Raw genomic sequence first — 12,416 nt, 5'->3', positions numbered from 1 at the left:
CCCACCTGTGGACATCGGGCTCTCATACCACCCTTATGGAGTCTGTTTCTGACCGTTTGATTGGACACATGCACATTTGTGGCCTGCTGGAGGTCATTTTGCAGGGCTCTGGCAGTGCTCCTCCTGCTCCTCCTTGCACAAAGGCGGAGGCAGCGGTCCTGATGCTGGGTTGTTTCCCTCCTACTGCCTCCTCCACGTCTCCTGATGTACTGGCCTTTCTCCTGGTAGAGCCTCCATGCTCTGGACACTATGCTGATAGACACAGCAAACCATCTTGCCACAGCTCGCATTGATGTGCCATCCTGGATGATCTGCACTACCTGAGCCACTTGTGTGGGTTGTAGACTCCATGCTACCACTAGAGTGAAAGCACCACCAGCATTCAAAAGTGACCAAAACATCAGCCAGGAAGCATAGGAACTGAGAAGAGGTCTGTGGTCACCGCCTGCAGAACCACTCCTTTATTGGGGGGTGTCTTGCTAATTGCCTATAATTTCCACCTGTTGTCTGTTCCATTTGCACAACAGCATGTGAAACTGTTTGTCAATCAGTGTTGCTTCCTGAGTGGACAGTGTGATTTCACAGACGTGTGATTGACATTACATTGACATTACATTGTGTTGTTTAAGGCTAGGTTCACACTGTGGAATTTCTGGGCAGAATTTCTGCCGGAGATCGAGCTGGTGGCACAAGGACCGCACGGACTACACTGCCGTCCCCATAGATGGCAATGCATTTCTGAGCAGATCTCCCAAAAGATCCTCCCAGAAATGCATTGCAGTCTATGGGGGCAGCAACGTAGTCTGCTCGGTCCTAACGCCGCCGGCTCGATCTCAGGCAGAAATTCTGCCCAGAAATTCCACAGTGTGAACCTAGCCTTAGTGTTCCCTTTATTTTTTTGAGCAGTGTATCTTCTCTCCTTGGGCTCTTCATTCTCTACCTGGGTTGGATAGGAAACATACTCTGCACTGTCCACACTTTCCCTTTCTCACCAGACATTATCTGACTACTTGAGAGATAACTGCGACTTCTGACTCCACTGACCAGTAACAATGACTAAACGTTTTGACAACCCTGACATTCTTTCTGCAGTTTGTCAGTCGTCTTTCCTAATCTGGGACAGACAATAGCACCTTTAACTCACAGACCGAAGTGAATTCAGAGCACTCTGCACTGCTGTCATTCGCAGAACTTGGTGGCTCCTAAACAGACTGACAATTATCTTGGTTGGTGTACTTGCAAGTATAATCCTATGTAAATTCCCCACATTCTCCTCAACTACTCCACCACAATCATACTCTGCTAGAAGACCTCATTTTGCAACCTGGTCCTCCGACTCATCTTTTATTGTCGCTATATCTTCTCAATATGAGCCAGACCTGTCCATGCTTGCTTTTCTGAGATCTTGGGAAAGGAAACCACATATTTATTAGCCATGAGGAATGGTGCCAGGTTTTTATTCTGACCCACAAACTCCTTATGGCTTGCCACGCTCAGAATAAGTAATATTACATTGTGGTATTGTACTCCTGAGTTGCTGCACAAAACGTTTCCCTTTGTGTTCTGTGTTTGCTAGTACTGTATAGTAATAGGGCTTAGGGAATCATTTTGCATATATATGGTGGAATTGTTCATCTATTCATGGGTTAAAGATTCTGATCTTGTTCAACATGCTTACAACTGACGCAGACAGTGGGTCTCCTCTCCTTTCCTGGTTGCTTTGGTATTTTCTCACAGTGGTAAATTCTGTCATACCTCGATACCGGAAGTCTACGACCCTCCCATCCACCTTCACCCTGGTCTCCAGAATGGGGCCCTGTTCTGAAGATTGCTGGGGGTCTCAGTGGGAACAAGATAATTTTCTGGAAGTCAACCTCAACTTTACTGACTCTTTTGGTGGTAATCTGTGACTTGACAGTCAGAAAAGTGGAAGTTCTCCCTGACTTAGCAGACAAGCTGGCACTGGTTCGACCTGAGGACCATAAAAGACCCAGTGAAAGACAGCAAGGCCCTTGGTTAGCTCTATCCTTTTTTTTTTAAATAAATCACTCTTAGGGCTGTAATGTAGACTATATCCCCACAACTGGTGACAGGTGACATGTGGCCTGGGTAGGAGGTATGCCTAACTTTAGCATTACCATTTTAACTAGACTTTGGTCTCTTCTTAAATAACAAGACTGAGGGACACAACATGTGACATTAGCAAAGGTGAGGCCTTGACTCACTAGGACTGGTTTAGGTCCTTTAGGTCCTTCTCTTCCCCCAGGAGAGGAGGGCTGACCTGGGGCTGGCTAAAGTATCTATTGGCTAGGAGTCTACATGTAAATAAAATCAACCAATGAGCTGTACAGTGTGATGTAATAACGCTATGTACTCTGTAAACCTCAGGTTATGCATTAGACTTCTGGTGCAGACAGAAAATACATGTTGCGTGAACATACAGTACTTGAGAGGCATACTATGCATCCAGCAAAACCTTCTATTGACTCAGCCATCGACTACTCTACTGGGTAGCAGCTAAAACAGCTTGTGATGGGCCACCACACATGTATCTTCTTCGCATGGAGGAGCTTGTTGCTGATAATAGGAATACACCCGACAGGTTCCATAGTACTTACGCTCCCTTGTCAGAGTTCACCGAGGACCTTTAGGGGTTTCCCCTAAAGTTGTTGTGAAAAAGAAGCTTTCCCCTCCCTCTTTTTTTTATCTTTCCCTATTTCTCCTCTTTTCTATGATTTTTCTTAGTCCACTGGCGCTCCTCTTGGAGTGATACATTTCATTGCCCATGTGTTGTTTATACATTGTTGTGTTTACCCAATTGCTTGTAAACAATTTGTACTTCTTTCATTTTATCCTACCGTTCAGTATATTGACACACATTTTTTCTTTAGTGGGCTGCGTTCTTCACTTATAATATTCATTGTTTGCCTCTTTTTTTTGTCAGTTGTTTAATAAAAAGATGTAACAAATCATAATAATAAAAAAAAAATGTGCAAAAGGTGTGACATTAAAAATGTTATGTATTTTAGGCCACATTCATCAAACTAAGGATGTATGGTGAAATTTTTGATGCAGATCTTCAATAGTAGATTTTATGTGTTGTCTGTGTTTTAAGCACCAAATTTATTAAGAGACTTGCACATTGGCCCATATTTATCAACCTGCCTGAAACTAAAACCAGACACTGAAACCAGAACACCAGCAACCAATCAAAGCTCAGAGTTCATTTTACCAGAGTTGGTTAAGATATGAAAGACGAGCTGTGATTGGTTGTTATTAGAGATGAGTGAACTTACAGTAAATTCGATTCATCACGAACTTCTCGGCTCGGCAGTTGATAACTTTTCCTGCATAAATTAGTTCAGCTTTCCGGTGCTCCGGTGGGCTGGAAAAGGTGGATACAGTCCTAGGAGACTCTTTCCTAGGACTGTATCCAGGCCACCGGAGCACCTGAAAGCTGAACTAATTTATGCAGGAAAAGTCATCAACTGCCGAGCCGAGAAGTTTGTGACGAATCGAATTTACTGTAAGTTCGCTCATCTATAGTTGTTATAGGTAAAACTAGATAGTTTTGGTTTTAGGCAGATTTATAATCTGGACCATTGAGACCATCTGATCAGCTATCAATGGGCATTATTCACATTGGATTCAATAACACTTCTGTATTATGGAGATGTATTTATTGGAATAAATTGTAAAAACAATACAAAAAATATATAAAATCCATATAGAATATCTGTATGTTATACTTTTAAATCATCTGATTTGCATATAATTTTCCCAGGGGGCACTGACAGTCTTCCCAAAAGTATTACGGTAACTACTGTAGATAGTAAAAAGAGCTAAATAGTAACAATAAAGCCAATAAAACATTTTTTTTGCTTCTTATATAACACATGAAACCCAAAACCACAGGAAATGCTGCTCGTCTTGAGTAAACTGTGAACACACTCAACCCTCTTGTATATACAAATAGCCTTAACCCCGCATACTTGATACCGTGTGAATAACATTGAAAACTTGTACACATTACAAACGCTTTTATTTTTATAATGTATGGTCAAAAAGAAAGCGAAAAACATTTCAGATGTGATGGGCGGTGATATGTTTTGCTGAATGTATATGACAGTTTCCTGCAAATTCTCACGTCAACTGGACAAAAAAAAAAAGCATCGCCCGCTACAGGGCCCGAGGCAGCTGGTAATTAGATAATCACTGTTCAGACCATCTTTTCTAATTAAGGGATAAGATTGCTTCGTAAAGAAAGATTCAATTTCAGTCCTGGTACAGGGCCCACTTAGTGGGATTAGGGCCGGGCTGCGCAGTTCAGGTAGCGGCCTCATTAGTTTGTGTCGTTTTGTACTTACACCTCAGTAACTCTAAGGGCACAAGCTAATGAGCAGCTAATCTTTTTGTTTTGCTGAGTCTCTAATGGCAGCTGTTGTGGCAGGGGATGAGTATTAGACACTAACTATAAAAGCATGGTAGGCACACCACATGCATTACAAGAGGCAATTTTTTGAAAGTGTGCAAAGGGGTACTCCAGTGTAAAAATGTTTTTAAATCAACTCGTGCCAGAAAGTTATAAAGATTTGTAAATTAGTTTAATTAAAAAATCTTAATCCTTCCAGTACCTATCAGCTGTTGTATGCTCCATAGGAAGTTTTTTTCATTTTAGAAATTTCTTTTCAGTCTGACCACAGTGCTCTCTGCTGACACCTCTGTCCATGTCTAGAACTGTCCAGGGCAGGATAGGTTTTTTATGGAGATTTTCTTGTACTCTGGACAGTTCCTGAAATGAACAGAGGTGTCAGCAGAGAGCGGTCAGACAGAAAATAAATTAAAAAAGAAAAGAACTTCCTGTGGAATATACAGCAGCTGATAAGTACTGGAAGGATTAAGATTTTTTAATAGAAGTAATGTACAAATCTGTATAACTTTCTGGCACCATTTGATTAAAAAAAATAATAATAGTTTTCCACCGAAATACACCTTTAGGCTGCGTTTTTTGGTTTGAAAAAAACGCCTGAAAAAACGCCAGTGCAATTTCCTGCGTCTGGCGTTTTTTCATTTGTGTGGAAACTGCTTTTTTGGGCCATTTGGCGTTTTATTTTGGGACCCAAAATTTGTTGGGTACCAAAAAAAAAAAAGGGATGCAGTAGTGATGTAAAAAAAATTTATTTAACAAAATTTATATTTTTTATAACAAAATTGTAATTAATTTTTAATAAAGTGTGTGTTTTTAACTTTTTTTTCTCTCTTTTTTGAAAATTTTTAGGTAGTACTACTACTCCCAGCATGGAACACACTGTTCCATGATGGGAGTAGTAGTATATGTACTAATAGACATATCGATCGATGCGATCGTCCATAATATAGCAGAGATGCGGAGCGGCTCTATGCAGTGCTCGCATCTCTGCTCTGTATTCTGGCCAGTGATGTGAACAGAACATCACTACGGTAATTCATATTTTCCGCCCAGAGTGGGGATTGGCCGGATGGTTGTAGCCAATCACAGCTCTCTGCGCGAAATATAAATAGGTGTATATATGTGTATATATACGGCAGTGCAGGGCACCATAGAAGAGTGGCCGGCCGCATCTATAAATGATACAGAAGGATCGCCATGGACCTGGGGTGTTCTGTCAGTTAGTACAGGTATTACTACTCCCATCATGGGACAGTGCGTGTTCCATGCTGGGAATAGTAGTACCACCTAAAAAATAAAGAATAAAAAGTGAAAAACACACACACTACATTTTTATTATTGTCGGCTACATTTTTAGTGTCCTGCCCGCCCACATAAATTGATCCCTGTTTAAAAATGAATAAACATTTTGTAATAAGAAAAGAAAAATTTTGTTAAATACATTTTTTTCCATAACTACTGTAACTTTTTTATTATTTTTTAATGGCACCCTACAACATTTTATTAAAAAAGGTATCTCCATCACTTTTTTGGATTGCTAAAGTCTAAAAGAGAATAAAAAACGCCTGAAAAAACGCTAAAGTTAAAACCCACATGGTGTTTTTCTTGGCGTTTTTTTTACTCCCATAGACTTCTATGGGAGAAAAATGCCATGATTTCAGGGAAACAAACGCCAGTGTCTCAACATGCTGCGATTTTGCAAAACCGCCAAAGAGTGAAAAAACGCCAAAAGGATTTAAAAAAATGCCAACCTGAAAAAGTCAAGTGGAAAAAGAATTTAGCGATTTCTCATTGATTTACAGCTAACATCTGGCTGCAGCGTTTTTTGGCCAAAAAAACGCCATGCGGCAGAATTGGTGTTTTCCCCCCAAAAAGTGGAATTCCAACCTTAACTTGCAATTGAAATGCTTTCAAATTATATCCTAAGCATGAGGGTTGTATAGGTTTCTATTTAAAGTATTATTGTCATTATACATGTTATGCAGACAGGTTAAAAGAGTGCTAAGACCCCACCGATGGCTAAACACTGCCCAGCTCAGTGGTCTTTGAACTCCATAGTGTGTGGAGCCTGTGTACCATGACGAAACAAAACTTTTCACATCTGCAGGACATGTCAAAAGTTTTTTTTTATAATGACAGAAACGCTTTCGAAGTTTACAACATTGGTTGGGATTAATGAGATAATTGCCCAAAATAAAGGAAACTGTTAGAATTTTAGATAATGGTGTAATGGGCAACAAGTATGGATCCGCTTTGTCAACAAGCCAGTTGGTTAAGGGCCAGTGTTAAGGGTATTGTCTACAAAGCTCATCTGGTTTTTACCCTTTAAACCCTGAAATGGTACTGGACTTTGCTGCAGGTGGCCCAGCAAACCAAGAGACACCAAGAGATACTGGGTGGCAGCTGACCCAATGAACCAAGCACTGAGAGGTCCGGCAGAGACAAGTACAAGCCAAATTCTAGAGCTGACATGAAAGATGCCTACTCAGGAATAGACAAATAGGTCAAAGTGGGCAAAAAAAGGTTTTCTGAAACAATCATATACAAAGGATCAAGCAGAAACATATTCAGACAAACAAAGCCAATTTCAGAGATACAATTTCAATGCAACACTATTGAACTTATGCTTAGTTAAAATGAAGTGTATGTGGCTGCCTACAATAAATGATGGTAGGGGACTGGAAGGGGGAAGGATTTTGATGCATCTGCTGGCCCTTTAAGAAACAGGAAGGAAGGATGTGCACACCCTACAGGCAGAGCCAGGAGCAGATGCCCACCAGCATAGAGAAAGGAGTACAGGCCAAGTGGCATGGATTAAAGGTAACTGTGCTTGCTGAGAGCAGTAGTGTGCCGGAAGAATGGGACTGCCGGAGCTACAATTTGACATTAGTGGATTGGAAAAGCTATTAACAAAGTCATCACACTTCTTCATCTCCTGTTTGTTCAATGTTTGGGAGGTGTCATCTAACCATGAAAAAAGGACCTACCTCTCCATATGTCATAGCTACAGTGTCCATTTTAGGACATAGTCAGTCGTCAACCGTACCTCTGTCCTCCGTCAGGTGAAATGGCGTTCCACCTCCTCCCTCGGACCAATCGCCGTCAGTCATCAGCCGCAACTCCGTCCTCCGTCAGGCTAAACGGCGTCCTGTCTCCTCCCTCACACCAATCGCTGTCATCCTTCAGCCACAACTCCCTCATTGGAAAGTCCGTCATCCAAAACGCTGTCATTCCTCAGACTATTCTCCCTAAGACGCATAGCAGAGCCGACGCTGCACAGCACTGTATAGCAGAGCCGACATTGAATAGCATGTACAGCAGAACCCGTATAGTAGAGAGCCGACACTGATTCGACTCTGCACGACACGGCAGGAAGGTTTTTTCGTCTGAGGGATGACAGAGTTTTGGATGAGAGACTTTAGGATGACAGAGTTTTGGATGAGAGACTTTGGGATGACGCCTGACGGAGATTGATCCGAGGGAGGAGGTGGGACGCTATTTCGCCTGACGGAGGTACGGCTGAGGACTGACTATGTCCTATAATGGACACCGTACATAGCAGCTCAGCTAGGCAGTTAGTTGCTGATAGCAAGCTTGCTGTCTTTTCAATGCCAACCACCAAAATTGTAAACACAGCTTTGGAGAATAATACAGACAGAATCTGGTTGGTTTGAGCCTTTTAAAGTCGACCAGGATCCTCTGTATCTTTTGGGACTTGGTGCTGCTTCCGTGAGAAGCTGTGTAAAGGACAACTTGAAATACAGGAACTGTGAGGAAAAGGGCTGCCCCAGGAAAGAATTTGGAGGACTGTTAAAAAGCTTCCCACTTTATTGCTGCATAACCCCTTTTAAGAGGTACTCTGGAGGAAAACAATTTTTTTTAATCAACTAGTTCCAGAAAGTTAAACAGATTTGTAAATTACTTCTATTTAAAAATCTTAATCCTTCCAGTACTTCTCAGCTGATGTATGGTCCAGAAGAAGTTCTATTCTTTTAGAATTTCTTTCCTGTGTGTCCACGTTGCTCTCTGCTGACACCTCTGTCAGTGAACCTCTCCTGCTCTGGACAGTTCCTGACACGGACAGAGGTGTCAGCAGAGAGCACTGTGGTCAGACAGAAAAGAACAACTTTTTTATATAGAAGTAATGTACAAATCTGTTTAACTTTCTGGCACCAGTTGATTAAAAAATATATATATATATATATATATATATATATATATATATTTATTTATTTTTAATTGGTGAACCCCTGTAAGATTTATATTTTGCCAAAATTTAGAGTGCCTTTAAAAAAAATGTGTGTAGTTTATTTATTTAAAAATAATATTTTTAATAAAGTTGATGTTCTACTTTTTAATTTATTAATTAGGCAACCAGATCAGTTATTGTGTGATATAGTGTGATATATAAATATAAAAAGTAGTGTTTAGTGATCCAGATGACCATTTTTTTTTTAATTAATTGCAGACTAATGGTATTTATCACAAATACAACAGAAAAAAACAAGGTTCAGTTATTAATACTGTACGTTAATATTTTATATTCCTAAATAAATTTGCTGCAGGCTGTAAGGGTCAGTATCAGGTAAATAATTACATTTTGCAGTGGTATTCTGTAATACCCGACAATTGGAGAATACTGGAATGTCTTTTTCTTACCTTGACAGCAAAGTCACACTGTGATGTGTTGTACATGCACTTGTGCTGCTTTTCACACCACTTACAGGGCCACGGAGATTTCACACAGCTCGTGCACCTGCAGAATTGTTGGTACTAAGGTGAGAAAACGGGTCTACATCTGGGAACATTTCTACAAGAAAACATGGGCTGTGAGGTATCTTACGATGTTTTCAGGTGGATCCTTTGTGTCCTCTCACAATCAAAGATAACAAAGTTTTGCTGAGCGATGTGGATCCCGTCTACAGTAAGAGCCATTGTGACGGTCACGTGATCTGAATAAAAGACAGGATGGTGAAGATATAAAAACAAAAAAAAATTCTGGATCTCAAAAGGTACAGGGTTACAGTGGTAAAAGACTGAATTATAGGGCAATTTCACGGTAATCTGGCCATTAACCATGACTAATCAGTGGTAATTTAGACATTAAAGGGGTTTCCTGTTCTATGTAACTAAAGCTTCCCTGTATAACGAACAGCCCTGTAAATTTCACTGCTTGCTTTCAGTGAATGTAAGCATTCTTGTTCACATAAAGGTTATGTGGAATTCCGCTCAAATTGCATTCTAAAAAGCTTGCCGTGGAATGTTTGAGGAAATGCGGCGGAATTTCTCTTTGCTCAAAACACAGAATTCTGCCGAAATTCCAAGTCCTACTGAGTTCAATGGGATTCTGCCCCCAAATCTGCAAAATGTAAAGATACGTTTTTTTTTTTGCGGAATGTGGAAATAACGAGGTGGAAATTTCTCCGTGTGAATGAGACAGAGGCATCCCATTGAATATAATGTGCTTTAAATTTTGTCAGAATTTTGCGCGGGAATTCCTTTGTGTGAACATAGCCTAAGAAGCTTAAAGGGGTACTCCGGTGAAAAACGTTTTTTTTTTTTTTTTTTTTTTTAAATCAACTGGTGCCAGAAATTTAAACAGATTTGTAAATGACTTCTATTAAAAAATCTTAATCCTTCCTGTACTTATTATCTGCTGAATACTACAGCGGAAATTCTTTTCTTTTTGAAACACAGAGCTTTGAAGCACAGTGCTCTCCGCTGACATCTCTGTCCATTTTAGGAACTGTCCAGCATATGTTTGCTATGGGGATTTCCTTTTACTCTGGACAGTTCCTAAAATGGACAGAGATGTCAGCAGAGAGCACTGTGCTCATGATGTCAGCAGAGAGCACTGTGCTCATGATGTCAGCAGAGAGCTCTGTGTTTCAAACGGAAAAGAATTTCCACTGTAGTATTCGGCAGCTGATAAGTACAGGAAGGATTAAGATTTTTTAATAGAAGTCATTTACAAATCTGTTTAACTTTCTGGCACCAGTTGATTTAAAAAAAAAAAAAAAAAAAGTTTTTCACCATAGTACCCCTTTAAAACCCCTAGTCATGTTTAGGCCTAGTTTGCATCTGCATTGGAGGTTCCATTAGGAGCCTATGTCACAAATTCCAAAAATGCCGGACATAATAGAACAGCATGCTGTTCTATTTTGATTGGAAATATGCCAGGCACCATGACGGAAACCTGATAGACCACATTAAAGTCAAAGGGGTCTGTTGGGCACTGTTGGTGTCTGGCATGCAGCAGACCTAGGCTACCATTTAGTTTGCTGTTTCTATGATATTAAAGCCTAGGCCAGTGTTTCCCAACCAGGGTGTCTCCAGCTGTGGCCAAACTACAACTCCCAGCATGCCCGGACAGCCTTCGGCATGCTGGGAGTTGTAGTTTGGCCACAGCTGGAGGCACCCTGATTGGGAAGCACTGGCCTAGGCAATTCTTCAAGCTAAACAGCTTTGCAGTACAAATATATCTCTCTTACTCTGACATTTTGATACAATGTATCAGTGCAGGTAAAATATATTAGTCTGAATTCTTTAGCTCTCCAAGCAATGTCTAGACTGGATATTACTGTAACAAATCCGCAGCTGTATAAAGGAGGTCAGGTCAGGATTTCAGGTTAAGCAGGTCAACAAGAATGTTTTTATTATTGACATCAACCAGAAATAATTCGCCATTTCACTATGAATGACAACACTGTACAATGGCTATTATAGGACTGCAGCTGGCCCTATACAAAAAGCTAAAAAAAAAAATAAGCTACCATTTCTACAAAGTTCTAAAGTGGAAGGTATTTGAAATGTACCTTGATTTACATGGAATGCTGGGATTTGATCTTTTGGAAGGAAGGAGCAGTGGGCCCAGTGCTGTGAAGCATCGGCATCATAGACAACGGTTGCCGGCATGAAAACACTATTTCCATAGTCACAGGAGATGTTCATATGCTTGAGGCTGGGAAGATTCCCTGTGATTTGTAAGAGGATGGTCTAAGGGAGAAGGTAGAACATGTTACTGTCAGTAAAGCAAATTTAATATTTTATTACAGTTATCCAGAACAGCACATCTTTATTAGTGTTGAGCGGCATAGGCCATATTCGAATTCGCGAATATTCGCGAATATATGGACGAATATTCGTCATATATTCGCGGATATTCGCATATTCGTTATACCCTCAGTTTATTTTCGCATATGCGAATATTCGCGTATGCGAAAATTAACATATGTGAAAATTTGCATATACAAAATTAACACATGCGAAATTTCGCATATGCGAAAATTAGCATATGCTAATTTTCGCATATGCGAATTTCCGCACGTCAGTCTCACACAGTAGTATTAGAGCCTTCTTTACACCACATAAGCTGGAAGCAGAGAGGGATGATCACTGTGATGTGTACTGTGAAGAAAAAAAAAAAAAAACGAATATTCGTAATTACGAATATATAGCGCTATATTCGCGAAATTCGCGAATTCGCGAATATGCGATATTCGCGAATAATATTCGAATTGCGAATATTCGCGAGCAACACTAATCTTTATTACATAACACTTGTAACATAGGAGACATGCTAGAAGAAATGAAGTATTTCTCACAGAAAAGGATTGCAGTAACACATGTTTTGCTATACACATGTTTATTCCCTTTGTGTGTATTGGAACTAAACCAAAAAAGGGAGGAAAAAAGCTAATTGGACATAATGTCACACCAAACTCCAAAAATGGGCTGGAAAAAAATATTGGCACCCTTAACTTAATATTTGGTTGCACACCCTTTGGAAAAGATAAATGAAATCATTTGCTTCCTATAACCATCAATAAGCTCCTTACACCTCTCAGTGTAAGAATGTTGGACCACTCTTCCTTTTCAAACTGCTCCAGGTCTCTTATTGGAAGTTGCCTTTTCCCAACAGCAATATTAAGATCTCTCCACAGGGGTTCAATGGGATTTAGATCTGGACTTATTGCTGGCCACTTCA

General features: G+C 40.3%; 1 protein-coding gene across 2 annotated transcripts in view; it reads right to left on the bottom strand.

The window, feature by feature from the left end:
* The window catches only part of PLXND1 (plexin D1), a 151,806-nt gene that overhangs the window by 53,662 nt on the left and 85,728 nt on the right, over positions 1 to 12,416 (bottom strand). For both annotated transcript variants that reach the window (XM_056524952.1, XM_056524954.1), the window contains exons 6-8: positions 11,245 to 11,425; positions 9,273 to 9,381; positions 9,089 to 9,185 (exon numbers count right to left, since the gene is read on the bottom strand). In XM_056524952.1, the coding sequence (XP_056380927.1) occupies positions 9,089 to 9,185; positions 9,273 to 9,381; positions 11,245 to 11,425 (387 nt within the window). The remainder of the gene's footprint in view (positions 1 to 9,088; positions 9,186 to 9,272; positions 9,382 to 11,244; positions 11,426 to 12,416) is intronic.

Source organism: Hyla sarda, chromosome 6 (assembly GCF_029499605.1).
Source record: "Hyla sarda isolate aHylSar1 chromosome 6, aHylSar1.hap1, whole genome shotgun sequence".
Classification (NCBI taxonomy): domain Eukaryota; kingdom Metazoa; phylum Chordata; class Amphibia; order Anura; family Hylidae; genus Hyla; species Hyla sarda.
The sequence above is the reverse complement of the archived record's forward strand: the minus strand, read 5'-3'. Positions and strand labels throughout refer to the sequence as shown.